Source organism: Theropithecus gelada, chromosome 11, assembly GCF_003255815.1.
Source record: "Theropithecus gelada isolate Dixy chromosome 11, Tgel_1.0, whole genome shotgun sequence".
Classification (NCBI taxonomy): Eukaryota; Metazoa; Chordata; class Mammalia; order Primates; family Cercopithecidae; genus Theropithecus; species Theropithecus gelada.
This window is the reverse complement of record NC_037679.1, coordinates 78189645-78208289: the sequence shown is the minus strand read 5'-3', so window position 1 is coordinate 78208289 and position 18645 is coordinate 78189645. Positions and strand designations below refer to the sequence as shown.

The following is an 18645-nucleotide window of genomic DNA, read 5'->3' as shown; positions in this document are numbered from 1 at the left end:
GCAAACACATTCAAAAGCTAGCAGAAGGCAAGAAATAACTAAGATCAGAGCAGAACTGAAAGAGATAGAGACACAAAAAACCCTTCAAAAAATCAATAAATCCAGGAGCTGATTTTTTGGAAAGATCAACAAAATTGATAGACCGCTAGCAAGACTAATAAAGAAGAAAAGAGAGAAGAATCAAATAGGCGCAATAAAAAGTGATAAAGGGGATATCACCACCAATCCCACAGAAATACAAACTACCATCAGGAATACTATAAACACTCTACACAAATCAACTAGAAAATCTAGAAGAAATGGATAAATTCCTGGACACACACACCCTCCCAAGACTAAACCAGGAAAAAGTTGAATCCCTAAATAGACCAATAACAGGCTCTGAAATTGAGGCCTACCAACCAAAAAAAGTCCAGGACCAGACAGATTCACAGCTGAATTCTACCAGAGGTACAAAGAGGAGCTGGTACCATTCCTTCTGAAATTATTCCAATCAATAGAAAAAGAGGGAATCCTCCCTAACTCATTTTATGAGGCCAACATCATCATGATACCAAAATCTGGCAGAGACACAACAAAAAAAGAAAACTTTAGACCAGTATCCCTGATGAACATCAATGTAATAATCCTCAATAAAACACTGGCAAACCAAATCCAGCAGCACATCAAAAAGCTTATCCACCATGATCAAATGGGCTTCATCCCTGGGAATCAAGGCTGGTTCAACATATGCAAATCAATAAATGTAATCCATCATATAAACAGAACCAAAGACAAAAACCACATGATTATCTCAATAGATGCAGAAAAGGCTTTCGACAAAATTCAACACTCCTTCATGCTAAAAACTCTCAATAAACTAGGTAATGACGGGATGTATCTCAAAATAATAAGAGCTGCTTATGACAAACCCATAGCCAATAACATACTGAATGGGCAAAAACTGGAAGCATTCCCTCTGAAAACTGGCACAAGAGAGGGATGCCCTCTCTCACCACTCCTATTCAACATAGTGTTGGAAGTTCTGGCCAGGGCAATCAGGCAGGACAAAGAAATAAAGGGTATTCAATTAGGAAAAGAGGAAGTCAAATTGTTCCTGTTTGCAGATGAAATGACTGTATATTTAGAAAACCCTATTGTCTCAGCCCAAAATCTCCTTAAGCTGATAAGCAACTTCAGCAAAGTCTCAGGATACAAAATCAATGTGCAAAAATCACAAGCATTCCTATACACCAATAACAGACGAACAGAGAGTCAAATCATGAGTGAACTCCCATTCACAATTGCCTCAAAGAGAATAAAATACCTAGGAATCCAACTTACAAGGGATGTGAAGGACCTCTTCAAGGAGAACTACAAACCACTGCTCAATGAAATAAAAGAGGACACAAACAAATAGAAGAACATTCCATGCTCATGGACAGGAAGAATCAATATCGTGAAAATGGCCATACTGCCCAAGGTAATTTATAGATTCAATGCCATCCCCATCAAGCTACCAATGACTTTCTTCACAGAATTGGAAAAAACTACTTTAAAGTTCACATGGAACCAAAAAAGCACCTGTATTGCCAAGACAATCCTAAGCAAAAAGAACAAAGCTGGAGGCATCACACTACCTGACTTCAAACTATACCACAAGGCTACAGTAACCAAAACAGCATGGTACTGGTACCAAAACAGAAATATAGACCAATGGAACAGAACAGAGCCCTCAGAAATAATACCACACATCTACAACCATCTGATCTTTGACAAAACTGACAAAAACAAGAAATGGGGAAAGGATTCACTATTTAATAAATGGTGCTGGGAACCTGGCTAGCCATATGTAGAAAGTTGAAACTGGATCACTTCCTTACACCTATTACAAAAATTAATTCAAGATGGATTAAAGACTTAAAAGTTAGACCTAAAACCGTAAAAACCCTAGAAGAAAACCTAGGCAATACCATTCAGGCCATTGGCATGGGCAAGGACTTCATGACTAAAACACCAAAAACAATGGCAACAAAAGCCAAAATAGACAAATGGGATCTAATTAAACTAAGGAGCTTCTGCACAACAAAAGAAGCTACAATCAGAGTGAACAGGCAACTTACAGAATGGGAGAAAATTTTTACAGTCTACCCATCTGACAAAGGGCTAATATCCAGAATCTACAAAGAACTTAAACAAATTTACAAGAAAAAATCAAATAACCCCGTCAAAAAGTGAGTGAAAGATATGAACAGACACTTCTCAAAAGAAGACATTTATGCAGCCAACAGACACATGAAAAAGTGCTCATCATCACTGGCCATCAGAGAAATGCAAATCAAAACCACAATGAGACACCATCTCACACCAGTTAGAATGGCGATCACTAAAAATTCAGGAAACAACAGGTGCTGGAGATGATGTGGAGAAATAGGAACACTTTTACATATTGGTGGGACTGTAAACTAGTTCAACCATTAAGGAAGACAGTGTGGCGATTCCACAAGGATCTAGAACTAGAAATACCATTTGACCCAGCCATCCCATTACTGGGTATATACCCAAAGGATTATAAATCATGCTGCTATAAAGACACGTGCACATATACGTTTATTGCAGCACTATTCACGATAGCAAAGACTTGGAATCAACCCAAATGTCCATCAATGACAGACTGGATTAAGAAAATGTGGCACATATAACCATGGAATATTATGCAGCCATAAAAAAGAATGAGTTCATGTCCTTTGTAGGGACCTGGATGAAGCTGGAAACCATCATTCTGAGCAAACTATCACAAGGACAGAAAACCAAATACCACATGTTTTCACTCATAGATGGGAACTGAACAATGAGAACACTTAGACACAGAATGGGGAACATCACACTCTGGGGCCTGTTGTGGGGTGAGGGGAGGCGGGAGGGATAGCATTAGGAGATATACCTAATGTAAATGACTAGTTAATGGGTGCAGCACACCAACATGGCACATGTATACATATGTAACAAACCTGCACTTTGTGCACATGTACCCTAGACCTTAAAGTATAATAAAAAAGTTTTTAAAAATGCAGTGGTTAAGTACACAGTGGTTCCAACACAGTGGTTACATATGCAGAGGTTACCTATGCAGTAAAGTATGCAGCAGTACACAGTGGTTAAACATGCATCGATTAAACATGCAGTGGTTAAGTATGCAGTGGCTCAAAACACAGTGGTTACATATGCAGTAAAGTATGCAGCAGTAAGGAATGCTGGCTCAGAAGCTGACAAACCTAGATTTAAAGTCTAACTCTTTTACTTCCAACAGGGCTCAGAGACCTCTCTGAGTCTCATCTTGATCATCAACGAGGTGGGAAGAAACATGGTACCTGTGTCCTAAGTTTGATTCCAAGAATAAAGGAGCTGACTTAGGTAATGTGCCCTGGTCTGGCATAGAGTAAGAGGACAGTATAAGGGGTTTCTGTTATAATTATAATTAATTGTTATATTATACATTTATTATATAATATTACTATAATTATGATTACTTGTATTATCACTGTTATTATTATCATCATTATTATGGTTTTGTCACATCAGAGGGTCAGTCACAGACAGAAGGGAGCAAGAGGCCCACACGCTGTACATTAGAGTACAACGGCTCTACAATAGAGACGCTGTACGACACGGCATCATTTTTTTTCAGATTTTCATGACCAGAATCTTGTCTTCTGGCTTCATGAAAGTCTCACTAACATATCTTAGGATTTCCTATGCTGTAGCCTCACTGCCACAATCTGTACATGCCTGGTCTAACTTAATCCTCATCCTGACCTTGAGAATTACATCTCAACATTCCCATTTTATAGCTGTGAAACTGAGGCCCACGGAGGAAAAGAAACTTGCCCAAGGCTGCCTGATTCGTAAGTGACAGGGTCCAGATTCGTACACACAGATTCCATGTAGGAGACAATATTTTTTATTTTTTATTTTGAAACGGAGTCTTACTCTGTCACCCAGGCTGGAGTGTGGTGGCACGATCTCGGCTCACTGCAACCTCCTCCTCCTGGGTTCAAGCAATTCTCCTGCCTCAGCCTCCAGAGTAGCTGGAATTACAGGTGCTCACCACCACACTTGGCTAATTTTTATATTTTTAGCAGAGACAGGGGTTTCACCATGTTGTCCAGGCTGGTCTCCAACTCCCGACCTCAGGTGATCCTCCCACCTCGGCCTCCCAAAGTGTTGGGATTACAGGCGTGAGCCACCATGCCTGGCCCAAAGTTTTAAAAGTAGGGAAATTCCCTTCCTTCTCACTTCTCTCTTTATCTCCCTCTGCCTATCATGAAAACTACTTTCTTCCTGTTTCCTGGAGTGAACTCTCTAGACATGTGGTTGAACTTCACTTCTCTAAGTTGATAGGGCTTAACTGTTTCTCTCTCCTTGAAATTGCAGCGTAACTAAAGCCTGTACCTGAGAGGGCAGCCTAGGTGGTGGGAAGACTTCATTTTTGAAAATTACTCCACTTAACTCCCACTTATAAGAACTTATGAACACAAAGAAGGAAACAACAGACACTGGGGCTCTGCTTGATGAGAGAGGATGGGTGGAGGGAGAGGAGCAGGAAAGATAACTGTTGGGTAATGGGCTTGATACTTGGGTGATAATGTATACAACAAACCCCTGTGACACGTGTTTACCTATGCAACAAACATTCACATGTAACCCCAAACCTAAAATAAAAGTTAGAAAATAATAATGAAATAAAAATTTAAAAGAAAAAAATGACTCCAGTTTCCCAAGCCACTTCTCCAAAATTCAGTAATCACATCTTCTAGAAATAGATTTTCCAGAGGCCTTACAAAGCCTGGGCCAGGCTTTGTAAGTGTATGCCGAAAATAGGAGGCAGGGGATAATTTTTTTTTTTTTCAGTAGCATCCATAGGATAATGGAGTGGGTTTTAGCCAAGGGTTTAAGATCAGAGAGACTGGAGTTCAAAACTTCGCTCTGCCACTTATTGGCTATTGTATTCTGGGGAACTCATTTTACCTCTCCCAGCCTCAGTAAAATGCTGAGTATACAGTATTTTTCTGGAGTATGCTCTCTGTATATGTGTGCTAGCACAGTGCCCATCACACAGTGGGTGCTCAAGAAGTATTAGTTAAATAACTGAGTAAAAGAAAAAATACAAAGACCTGAAACTCCTGAGACAGGTCTGGGCTGAAACTATGATTTGGGAGTCAGCGGCTCATGAAGCCATTAAAATGGAAAGGAACTCTATCATTTAAGGTAGGGCTTGCCGAACTACAGCCAGTGGGCCAATTTAGCCTGCCTCCTGCTTTTATAAATACAATTTTATTGGAATACAGATATGCTTTTTTGTTTGCATAATACCTACGGCTGTTTTTGCACTACAGTGGCAGAGAGGAGTAGTTGTGACAGAAACCACTGGGTCTACAAACTTAAAATATTTATGATTTGTTCCTCCACGGTAAATATTTACTAACCCTTGATTTAAGGGTTTGAAAGAGGAACTTGCATAAGAGAGAGGTGAGCCATGACCAGACAGGCAGACTTTATTTCTGTGTCTTCAACTTGAACGTCCTCACTGGCTCTCACCTGTGTCCTCTGGCGGCACTCAGTTCCCGACAGGCCTTGTCTCTCTCCCAGCTGTTGGTGCCCAAAGGGTCAGTGGCCAGATGCTGACCCAGCTTTTCTGAGGGTCCATCCCGAGCTGGGACAACGGGGCTATTCTGGGGCTCTGTCCTACAGAGGAAGAAATAAGGACACAAAAGTGTTAGAATATACAGAGACACTTAATGTTCATTAAATATTCATAGAATTCCTAGTATTTCCCAGCTTCCCTTGCAGTTAGGTTGAGCCCATGAGATTATCTTTGGCCAATGGTCTCTAAGCAGGAGGGAACACATGTAATTTCCAGTTCAAGGCAATCAAGATCCGTGTGCCTTCTCCAGCTCCCCCTTCCTCTGTCATAGTGACTTTAGAGTCCACACATTCTGAAGGGTGAAACTATTTGATGGAGGAAAGATGCCTGTACCACATCAGATTTTGCAAGAGAAATAAACTGAAATTAGGTTAAACCACTTTGATGTAGGTTTATTTGTCACAGCAGCATAGCTTATTCTATTTGGACTAAATCACAGAGAGATGCTGGAAACCAGCATTTCATTTCCTTTCTCAAGACATAATGGGAGGCCAAAGCATGATAAGATTAGTGTAAACTCCACTTTGCCATTTCTATTCCATTTCTCTGCCTTATTTCTGTATGGACCACATATATGTAGATTCAAATAGTCTTAACTATGTAGTAGCTATAGTATCTGGGGCCAGTCACAACATCTCTGAGTTGCAGTTTCTTCAGTTATAAAATAGTGAATAGTATCAATTCATATATTGCTGAACTATTGTGAATATAAAATGAGATAAAATATACAAGCAGAAAGGCCTCAAAAGTGTCAGTTTTCTTTGGTTTTACTTCCTTGTAAACCAAATCTCCAATCTGATGTCCTTCATTGGTATGAACCACCCACTTGGGACAGCAGTCCCCATGAAGGCCTGCAGTCCTGCAGCCCCCTCCTCTGCCACTGACAAAGGCTGCAGAGAATACTGAGGAGTCGCCTATGAGTCCCACTTCTTTATGGGAGTTCCTGAGAGGGCAAAGAAGTTGCCTGGTTAATCAGCTTTTGAAGAGACTGTCACTCAAGTTCCTGCCTCTTAACCAGGAAGAGTCAGGAGTTTGAGAGAAACAGGTGTATTTGGTGACACGCAGAGAGCGTCCCTCCCTGCTCACCCTGCCTTCAGACCCCATGTCAAGCATTGATCAAAGGCATTAGCATGTCTCATGCACCAGGCTCCTGCATCGGTGCATCCAGGTTGGTTTCATGTCTCAGGATGAATGTGTCTGACAAGCCCCCTGCTCCTTAGGGCTTCTAAGAGAGCAAGCCAAGCCCAGTCGATATTGAAGGAAGGGCAGCAAAACACATCCATCTCTGTCAGCCACTTATGAGTGCATCTTTAGAAGCAGAGCTGGTAGAACTGCAAGCCCTGGAGGGATGGAGATTCTAATTAGGGCTTCTCAGCCCTTCTCACTGCCAACTCTGTGCTTTCAGAACTCCCTTCCGTCCTGCTCAGCCTCAGTTTTCCCTAAACCTCCCTACTATGGGGGTTACCTTTCCATGCCTTTACTTCTGCCCATTTATCCCTGAGGAATGCTGCCCTGTCTGCTGTCTGACAACAAAGCTTCTGTTTTCTGCCTAACACCCAGCAAGGCTTGCCTCTTCCCACACTTGTCCTGGCCTAGGGTAACCCGCATTCATTAACTCCAATTTCCTGAGTGCCTTCATTGTATCCAGGTCAGTTTCAGGTGTGGAGATACAGTGAACAAGACAGTGATATCTCCTGTGATTATGGAATGTTTACATTCTAGATGGAGGAATAGATAATAAACACATAGCAAGTAAAAATGTGGCTTGTTGAATGGTAACACATTTTTTTTTTTTTGAGACAGAGTCTCACTGTGTTGTCCAGGATGGAGTGCAGTGGCATAATCACAGCTCACTGCAGACTTGAACTCCCTGGCTCAAGTGATCCTCTGGCCTCAACCTCCCAAGTAGCTGGGACCACAGGCACACACCACCATACTCACCTTTTTTTTTTTTTTTTTTTGTAGAGACAGGGTTCCACTATATTGCTCAAACTGGTCTTGAACTCCTGGACTCAAGACCTCCTGACATGGCCTCCCAAAGTGCTGGGATTACAGGTGTGAGCCACCATTTTCAGCTGACAGAGCTAAGAAATGGGAGGAATGGCTGCTACTTTGTATATAATAATCAGGGAAGTCCTTCCGGAGGAGTAACAAGGGAGTGGAGACTTGAAGGATTCAGGACTAATCTTAAAGTTTGGGCAGTTTAGAATGTATTAGATTATTTGACACTCTTGTCATCAAAAGATCAAAAGATGGAACTTAATTTATCTCCCTTTGAATATTGGATGGGCTTAGTGACTCACATTTAATGAACAGAATGTAGTAGAAGTAATAATGTATGACCTTCAAGACTTGGTCACAAAAGGGAGCTTCTGCCTTCTTCTCTTGGGTTGATAATTCTGGCAGAAGCCGTGTTGTGAGGACATTCAAGCAGCCATATGGAGGGGCCTATGTGAAGAAGAACTGAGGCCTCCTGCTGACAGTCAGCACCAACTTGTCAGCCCTATGAGTGAGCCGCCTTGGAAGTGGATTCTCCAGCTCCAGTCAAGCCTTACCATGAGACTGCAAACCTGGTTGACATCTAACCACAGCTTCATGAGAGATGGTGAGTTAGAACCACTCAGTCAAATTCCTGAGTCACAGAAACTATGAACCATAATAACTGTTTGTTGTTGTTTTCAGCCAAAAGATTTGGAATAATTTGTTACAGTTATATATAGCTTCTACACAGGTAGAAGCTTCTACACTGCTGGAAGTAAGAAGTGTGCCCTAAGCAGAAGGAATAGCAAGTTCAAAAATTGTTAGCGTATTATAAGGAAGAGCGGCCGGGCACAGTGGCTCATGCCTGTAATCCCAGCACTTTGGGAGACCGAGGCAAGTGGATAACTTGAGGTAAGGGGTTTGAGACGAGCCTGGCCAATATGGTAAAACCCTGTCTCTACTAAAAATAAAAGAATTAGCTGTTGTGGTGGTGCACGTCTGTAATCCCAGCTACTCAGGAGGCTGAGGCGGGAGAATCGCTTGACCCCAGGAGGCAGAGGTTGCAGTGAGCTGAGATCATGCCACTGCACTCCAGCCTGGGTGACAGAATGAGATTCTGTCTCTAATAATAATAATAATAACAACAACAATAATAATAAACAGCAAGCAAGGGCTAGAGTGGGAAGAGGTGAGATCAGAGATCAGGTCGTGGGAAGACCTTTGAGGCTCTCTGCAGCTGAGATGCGAGAGGAGTCTTTGGAACAAGCGTGATTACATTTCAGAAAGATCACTCTAGTGGTTGAGGGACACAAGGCTGAAGGGAGAGAAGGGCAGAGATGGGGAAATGGTTGCAATAGTCCAGGCTCTGATCAGTGTAGTAGCAGAGTGGAGTGGGGGATGAGATGTGGTGTGATTATAACGAATTTTGAAAGTAGTACTGACATGATTTGCTGCTGACTAAATGTGAAAAGTAAGAGAGTCAGACAGGAGGAGGAGTCAAGGATGACGTCAAGGTTTTGAGCCTGAGCAACTGGAAGGATGGCGTCAACATTGAGGAGATGGAGAAAGTAAAGTAGGGAGAAAGCTTTTGGGAAGATCTATCCTCTTTTCTAAGACGTGGTATGCCTTTGCTCCCCTACCAGCAACTCTTAATAATATGTTGTTGTCATTTGATTGTCTTCTATCAAACTGGACTGTGAGCTCCCTGTGAGCAAGACTGGGTCTTACTGCCCCAGAGCCTGCTGCTTAGCGAGCACTCAGCAATATTTTTTCAATGAATCAATAAAAGCAGTAACAAATTAGCCAAAGAGAACATTGTTTCAAAAAGTTAGAAAGTGCTTTTGAGATGCTTTGGACTAATTTCCTGATGTTATAGTTGGTGGGAATGGAATCTCAGAAAGGGTCCATAACTCAGCCAATGCCTCAGTCTACTCAGACTGTTCAATCCATGTCTTCTCTGTTCAACCTCATATTTCTTTTAGAAAAGATCAGTGAGCTTATTGATTTGTGTGCATTGTCCAGCAAAGCCTTGACACATAAGGTAGTTCACTTCCCAGGTGGCTCACTCATACTACTAGCAAGCTGGTGCTGGCTGTGGGCAGAGGCCTTACTTCTTCACATGGGCCTCTCCGTATGGCTGCTTGAGTATCCTCACAATATGGCGGCTGGCTTCCCTGACAATGATCAATCCAAGAGAGCAAGGCAGAAGCTGCCTTTTGTGACCAATTCTTGCAAGTCAGACATTATTGCTATGTCAAGGTGGAGACACATAAGAATACAATTTTGAACTCTCTGGGGCATTGTAGAAAATAAATTGATACCACAAGCAATCCCATGATAGGCAAAAGCTGAGAGCTGTGAGGAATTTGGCAGTGAATAAACACATGATGAGTGTGCTGGCATTGGGTGGGAGGTCTCAGTGACTTGTCTAATGGAGAGAGTAGAGGCGTGAGTTATCTGAAGTATAGGAGAAGCTGGTGGATGCTACTGCCAGAGCCCTGGGGTGTAAGGCTTCGGGTGAGGACAGTGCCTCATCCATCATTGTCAGCAATAGGGGTTAGGAATCAGATATGGGGAAATCTTGAAGATGATTTGGTGAGGAAGGACACAATGGAGTTGCAGGAATTTATGTAACTTTTACTCTCTGATGTGGTAGATTTTTCTTTTTCTCCAATAGTACTGGTTTCACCTTCCTGGTGTTGGGTACCCCACCTGGAATTTTGCAATAAAACCAACAGAAATAAAATGAATTCTGTCAGGCAGACAGGAAGTGCTAAGGGGAGGAAGAAGGAAATTCTCTGTAATATACCATAACATTTAAAGTCTTTTTTTCAAAATGTTCCAAGAGGCTGCTTCTCAGCTTTCTTAAAACTTAAAGAGACTCAGACAGCATGTAGCTGAGGGTTTTCCATGACTGGCACAATATCAGAGGCCTTTAAGGAGCTTTTAAAAATATGGATTCTTAGGTCCCATCCTAGTTGTAGTAAATCAGAGTCTCTAAGGGGTGGCATCCAGGAATCTGCATCTTAAAGACACATCGCAGGCAATTCAGCCTCCTATTGGATCAGGAATAAAATCCAAACTGACAGTCCAGACTGAAACACTTGGCACAATCTGGCCTGTGACCCTGCTTTCAATCCCTCTTCTACCCATCTCCTACTCCTCTTCGTATCTCACTCTGTTCTAGCCACATGACATCATTGCTTCTCCTCAAATGCTCAGAGCCTTTGCGCTTTCTGTTCCCTCCATCTGGTATGCTGTTCCTCCAGCTCTTTGCATGGCCAGCGCCCTCTTTCTATTCAAAAGTCACCTTTTCAGAGAGGCCCTCCCTGACTCCCGTGCTCTCTGCTCCACCTGTGATGGGAATCACGGTAACCTGTGGTGTCTTTCTTCACCGAGTTTTTTAGTGTTTGAAATGATCATTTTATGTGTCTATTTGCCAAATGATTGTCTTCTGGACTAGAACGTAAGCTTTATGAGAGGGAACTCGTCTCTTTCCTCACCCCTGAATCCCCAGAGATGCAGTGCCTGACGTCGTGTAGCTTACTGCTCAATGAACATTTATTGAATGAACAAATGAATACTTGGATGGGTGAACAAATGAATTGTGATTATCGATCTCATGTGGGAACCACAGATCAGATCCTAATTCTCCTTACAAATAAAGAAGCAGAGGTACAAATAAAGAGTCTGAGGTCACTCAACGCTGCAGTGGAATCAGGCTTCAGCCACAGCCTCAGCCCTCCACAGCCCCACCCATCTCCCCTCCCTGTCTCCAGCCTTGCATCTTTGCAGGTCCTTATGAAAAATTCTGTGTTCCATCCTTGCTGAGGAGTACCGGCAGTTGCCTCATTTTCCTTCTATATCGCATTAAAAAAATACTCAAAGGAAGGCGAAATCTTTGGGGACAGCTAAAACAGTGGAGTCAAGGGCCGGCACACTCCACTTCACAGAGGGAGGGAGGGAGGGAGGGAGCCATGAGTGCCGAATTCCTCAAGGCCTCCCGGCTCTGTTCCTGCTAATCAGAGACCTGGAGCTTAGATGCTGTCTCTGTCGTCATGGCAACCGGCAGATTCCAAGGCTCTGATAAGAGTCAGGGCTGAACTTTTCTGCAAAACTCCTCAAGAGGCCTGGCTCCCTAGTTGCTTCCCTGCTTCCCATCAAAGCTCTTGCTCACTGAGCCGATCAGTCAGCTGCTCCCAACAAAGTGCTCATTTGACCCAGCGTGGGGTGCAGATCCTCATGCCCCAAGCACTAGGTTTCGAGTTAAACACTGTTTGGGGAATCAGAGACCAACAATGGTGGAGCAGGAAGAACCCCAGCTCCAGCTCAGCTCTGTACAGAGTGGAGAAACGGAGGCCCAAGAGCCAAGGGGACTTGCCCAAGGCAAATAGTGACTCATATCATAGCTCTGGCTAGTAGAATTGCCACCTTTTGACTCCCAGCCCAGTGCTCTCTCCACATCACTCTATCATCACAGCAGCTAGTATTTATCAAGCACCTCCTGCATACCAGGCACTGAGCTAACTAAACACTTCTCACTTATCTTCTCATTGAAGCTTTCAAAGAAACCCACGAGCCAGCATTACCATCCCTACTGTGAAGAACAAACTGGGACTCTGAGATATTACCTGGCAAGAACATCAGCGGCTGCCCTGCCTGTTTATAAGAATCAACTGAGAGGCCAGGCTTGGTTGCTCATGCCTATAATCCCAGCACTTTGGGAGGCTGAGGCGGGCGGATCTCGAGGTCAGGAGATTGAGATTATCCTGGCTAACACAGTGAAACTCTGTCACTACTAAAAATAAATAAATAAATAAATAAATAAATAGCCAGGCGTGGTGGTGGGCACCTATAGTCCCAGCTACTTGGGAGGCTGAGGCAGGAGAGTGGCGTGAACCTGGGAGGCAGACAGAGCTCACAGTGAGCCGAGATCACACCACTGCACTCCAACCTGGGCCACAGAGTGAGATTCTGTCTCAAAAAAAAAAAAAAAATCAACTGAGAACAAAAAGAAGACGACTCTGGAAAACATTTTTTTTTTTTTTTTTGAGACTACATCTCGCTCTATCGCCCAGGGTGGAGTGCAGTGGCGTGATCTCAGCTCACTGCAACATCTGCCTCCCGGGTTCAAGTGATTCTTCTGCTTCAGCTTCCTGAGTAGCTGGGATTACAGGCACCCGTCATCACGCTTGGCTAATTTTTGCATTTTTAGTAGAAAACATTTTGAAAATATAGGAAATGATAAGTGGAGGTACAGGGGGAATCGTGGTAATTACATTGTAAGATAGGAATGGTCTTATGTGTTTGGAGAGGATCTGTATCTCAAGGTTTGGTCTGAATCTTATATTCCACAAACAGAAATGGCAGTTGGCCAGGAGATTGGAGACATCTTTGACATTTATTGCCTCCATTCCACAAATAGCTCCTTCTGTGTATAGAGGACTTACTAATCTAGTGTCTCAATTGATTCCTATAACCCTCTGTGGGGTGTGCAGCAGCAGCGTGGTGAACCTCCTTCCCTTGCATAGCTGAAGGCACTGAAACCTGGAGAGGCAAAAGGACTTGCTTCCATCCAGGGCTCATGGCTCAGGTACTTGTTCTGCCCTTGCATCCAGGGCTGTGAATGGTCCATCCTTGTGCCCACACTTGCCAGATACCCACACTCTGCCTGTTTTGACAGAGAATGTAAGCCTAGACTCTTGTGCTTAAATGCTCACCAGAAAGTCCAAGAGTTATCATGGGGCTGACCTAGCCCACAGACAAGATGAAGTTGGCCAATTTGTGCCTTGGCTCCTGGGACCTCAGTCTGGGATGTGTTAATAATGTCCTGGCCTGCGGTCTTGGCATTCCGAGTCGTTTTCAATGTGAATTCAGTTCATTAAGCCTGGATGGGGGTAATCTTCAGGAGCTGTGACCCTTTGAGCTTTGTCGTTGTGGCTGGAAAAAGCAATAGAGCTTGGAGGAAAACTGGGGATTGCACAGCACTGCTGTGGGAGACATCATTTGGATACAGGGGCAGTAATGTTCATCTTAGTAGAAATTAAATGAAAAATGAAAGGAAGTTTTATGAGGCTGTCATTTCTCTCATTATTTCATTCATTACTCAACAGTTGTTTACTGAACACTTACTTAGTATTGGATTTCAAGGACCCAAAAGTAACCAAGACATTGTTTCTGCCCTGCAGGACTTCTCACCCTGGAAGGGGAGACAGATCCCTAAACCAGGAATTACAACGTGGTGTATAATAAGTTATCTGATAGACAGAGGCTTAGGGGAGCAGTGGACCCACAGAGAGGGCACCTAACCCAACCTGGGGAATGTGGGCAGGTGATCACAGAAGTATTCCTACCAGATGAATAGAAAGTGGTCAGGAAAGTGGAGGAAAAAGGAAGAAGAACAAGTGCAAAGGTCCAGCACCAAGACACAGCAGTGGACCTTCATGTGACTTCAGGGGATGCAGTAAGTTAGGACAGATAGTGAAGGTGGAGGGTGGGAGGCAAGACTTGAGTCTAGGAAGGAAGAAAGGGGCTAGATTCTTCAGGGCCATGTAGACAGGTGCTTTTCAAGCCTTCATGTGCACGGGTCACCTGGGGATCTTGTCAGACTACAGATGCTGATTCTTCAGTAGGTCTTGGGGAGGGCCTGAGTGTCTGTATTTCTAACCAATTCCCAGGTGAGGCTGCTGCTCCACGAACCATGCTCTGAGTATCTGGGTTGTAGATTCTACAAGGAATTTGAACTTGATCCTGAGGGCGGAGCAACACAGACAAGCACAGCTCCCTACCACTGCCTCTCCACAGGCAATGGATGAGAATGGCTTAGTCCAGTTCTCAGGGCTGATAGCAAGTGTGTAAGTGTGTGGACGTGTGTGAGTATATGTGCTTATGAGTCTGTGGTAAACACTCTTGTATATCAAGAATTGCTTGGCTCTCAAGTTCAGGTCAAAGGACAAAAGAACCATCTGGAGAAAAATCAGCTCAGCATTTTTTGCCCAGCTCAGCCAAGCAGGTCAGGCACCCAACCTGCCTAGGGTTTGAACTGTCATTACAGAACATATCCATCCACTGCCCTCCAATCAACCCCACATCCACCCTGTCATTTCTCCCTCCACAGGCTGGCCTGTCGATTGCCTATTTGCTTCATGAGAGATAAAACTGCTGAGAAGTGGATTGGATTCGATTGTTGAGACTGCCTAAAATGCAGGCTGCCTCCAACTATGGAAGGGACTGAATTCCAAAATGTCATAGTTTTCCACTTGAGCAGGGTGTGCAAAAGGTAATTAGGTGATGCTGGGAAAGTGCATGGGGTCTGGAGTCCTGCTGACCTGAGTTCAAGTCCTGATTCTGCTAAGTTGTGTCACCACGGGCAAGAATAACACCTCTTCTTCCAGCCCAGGGCCCCCTGGGCATCAGCTGGAATTGCAGACAGAGTTAGAATTTCTCTGGGGAGGGTGAGTTGCTAATTACGTTTTCTTGCCACAGGACAAGTGAGTCCCTTTTGGGGATCATCACAACCACTATTAGAAGAAAGACAAAGCAAGCAAGAGGGAACTGGAAAGTGGGAAGAAGCCCTCAGCTTAAGAGGAAACCTCCAACCAAGGAAAGGAGGAACCTTGGTACGAGATCTAGGAGAGTGTAAACTAGTCCCAAGAGGTGCTTGCAGGGACCATTCACTTATTCTTCATTCAACAGGTATTTATTGAGCACCTATTATGTGCAGGCACTGGGAACAAGATAGAGAAAAAAAACCTTGCTTGGTGGAGCTTGCATTGTACTGCAATGGGTGGAGGTAGGAAGAGAGTAGAAAATAAACATAATTAAGTGGTAAATCTTAGAAAGTAATGAGTGCTATGGAGAAAAGATACAGAGTGGGATAAGGGAGATGGAATACTACTGGGATGGACTTGCAATTTTAAACTGGGTAATCAGAGAAGCCCTCATTGAGAAGGTGAGATTTGAGCAAATACTTGAAAGTGATGAGGGGGTGAGCCTTGAGCATACCCAGGAGAATATAACAGGCAGACTGCAGCCAGTGCAAAGGCTCTGAGGTAGGAACATACGAAATGCACTGAAGAATTAGCAGTGTGACTGGAGCTGAGGGAGCAAGGGGGAGATTAGTAGGAGGTAAAGTCAGAGAGGTAATGAGGGATCAGGTATAAGAATCCGGTGGGCTTTCACAGGGACTTGGCTTTTTCCTCTCGGTGAGATGAGAAGCCACTGAAGGCTTCATTGGATAGATATGTTCTGACTTAGGTTTTAAAGGATCCCTCTGGCGTCTTGCTGAGCATATATGGCAAGGGATCTGGAATAGATACAGGAAGACCAGTGAAGAAATGACTACAATAATCCGTATGAGAGAAGATGGTGGCTGGGGTCAATGTTTTTTCTGCAGTAGTGTTGAGAGGTGGTCAGATTATGGACTTTTATTGAAGGTAGAATCAATGTAGTTGTTGCATGGATTGGCTATGGAGTGTGAAAGAGAGGGGCCAAGGATGACTCCAAGGTTCTGGGTCTGAGCAACTGGGAGGATCTTGCTTCCAATCACTGAGCTGGAACAACTGCAGACGGGGAAGCGTGTTTTGGAAGAGTCTTCTAAAGCTCAGTTTTTGAGATGCCAATTAGATTTTGAGATGCCAATTAGACATCTATGTTGAGATGGCAGGTGGGCAAGTGGGTACATGAGTCTGGAGTTCAGAGAAGAGATCAGAGCTACGGAAACACGTTTGAGAGATGATAGCATTTGGACAGTGTTTAAAGCCAGGAGACTGGATCTTCTGGGAGTAAGATGGAACACCAGGCTAGTAACTAACTACATTAAGGGTGAAAGTTGAGGAGGGAGGTAAGCTCCCATGGCATTCTACCAGTGGGGTTTTAAATAACAAGATGGCTCAATAAAAGTGCCCCAGCCTGGTAGACTGGCTCTTAAAATATAAAGTGACCGACAGCTCCAAGTTATTTATCTAGACCCAGTGATTCATTTATTGTTTGTGCATTTATTCATCCATTCATTCCTCAGCTATTCATTCACTCACTCATCTGCTAAGCATCATTTGCCTCCTGAGGAGGGTTGTTTCAAGATGACCCAAACATGAGCCTCTCCTTCAAGTGCACAGTCCAGAGGAAGGGATGCAGCAGGTACATTAGAAACTCTCATATAGGTGTATGGGGTGTAAGTGGCTGAGAAAGGAGACATCCTGACTGGGGAAAGGCATGTGTGCTCAGAGGATACAAGGCAAGCTGCACAGAAGGGACAGAGTTACTAATCTGGGAGAGTTGGGCGTGCATAGTGAGTAGAGCCGTCGGATAGACTCTGCCTGACCACTCACCAGCTGGGTGACCTTGGGCAAGTCCTTTCACGTCCCTGGTGAAACCATAAGTTGCAATCACTTTACGAGGCTGCTGCAAGAATGAAATGAGATGACGCATGTCCAGCGCTTAGACAGTATCTGGCACATGGTGGTACTTTGAATATCAGCCACATTTTCCAAGAACAGACAACACTGGTCTCCAGCCTCAGTTGCAAAGCTTGCCTCTGGGGACCCACTCACTGTGACTCTGATTACCTTTCCTCAAACAGCCAAGGCAAGGGATTCTGGGAAGGAGAGGGACGGGAGGTTGAAATGCCCTTGAGGGTCCCAGGAGATCCTCCTACACTGAGGTCTTGGCTTCCTACCACCAAGCTGAGTGGCTACTTCAGAACCTAGAAATGCTGTTGGAACCTAGAAATGCTACAGGAACCCAATTCCTGCTGAGTTCAGGCTTCTCTGTCTCCAGTGCAGGGATAAATTTGTCTCTCCCTCCACTGCAGGGTCCCTCACAGGATCCTCTCATCAGCTAGAACTGCAGACAGGGGGCTTCTGAGAGGATGGCTCAGTTAGGACCTTGCGCTCCTGCAGACACACACACACACACTCATGCCAGAGGCTGAGGCTTGGGAGAAAATTCCTAACAAGCAAAGAGTAAGCTGCTGTGGAAATCTGCAGAAAGGACAGACCAGATAAGCCACAAATCTTCATGGCAGGCTGTGAGCTCCTGCGGTCTGGACTTGTTAGTTTTAAAATAACACAGCAAGAGGTGAGATAAAGGGCTTCAGTGGGAGAAGCTGTCAGACACCTTGCTTCACACTGTTGGGGCCACCAGAGGGGTCTCCTTGTCTCTCCTCTTGGGTTACAGAAACTGAGATTGCCAGCTTGGTCAGTTGCATTGTTGCCAGATCAAAGTGAGAACTTGTCAGAGCTGGGCCAGCCCTTGGGGAGCATTGAGTCCAAGCCTGGAGAAACTGAGGTCCAGTAGGGGTGAGTGCAACACTCAAGGGCACTTGGTGAGTTAGAGGCTGAGGAAGGACCATCAGCTCTCTTTGTCTGCAGCATAGTGGATGTTGTTGGTCAGATCCTAGATCTCTTTCCAGATTGGTGGAATGTTAGCTGCAAATGCCTGAGGGATGCTCCCTCCAGAAGATTTTGCCCACTCCTGGTGGGATGTGGGGAGGGAGGCCCAGAGCCAATGACTAGCTGGCATAGGAGTACAAAAGACCTGCCCCCTTGCCTCAAGGTCAGACCAATTCGACGGGGGAATCCACATTCCAGAGCTCCCCTTAGGATCAGGCTGAGGCTTGAGTCCAGTTGAAACTACATCTTTTCTCAGCTGTCTTCCCCTGTCCTACTCTGCTTCCTCACTCCCTTTCTCCTCTCTCAATAAGTCACATGCACCCAGACCCCTATCTCAGGCTTCCTTTCTTGTTAATTCCATCTAAGACACAGACACAGACCATGTTTTTCTCTATCAAACTATTAATACTAAATGCAAAATGATGGTTAACATCATTCCCTTGTCAACAGAGAAGCCAGATTGTATTATCTGGAGTCAAATAGACCTGGGTTTGAATTCTGCTTTGCTGCTTCCTGGCAGTGTGATCCACAGGAAGTTCTTTAATATTATCAAGACTTAGTTTTCCCGTCTGAGAATGGGAAATGTTATCA

At 44.3% G+C, this 18645-nt stretch overlaps 1 protein-coding gene across 1 annotated transcript in view; it reads right to left on the bottom strand.

Annotated features, from left to right (window-relative positions):
* The window catches only part of SRRM4 (serine/arginine repetitive matrix 4), a 184516-nt gene that overhangs the window by 57385 nt on the left and 108486 nt on the right, over positions 1-18645 (bottom strand). The window contains exon 2 of the mRNA XM_025402155.1: positions 5578-5724. Coding sequence (XP_025257940.1) covers positions 5578-5724 — 147 coding nt within the window. The remainder of the gene's footprint in view (positions 1-5577; positions 5725-18645) is intronic.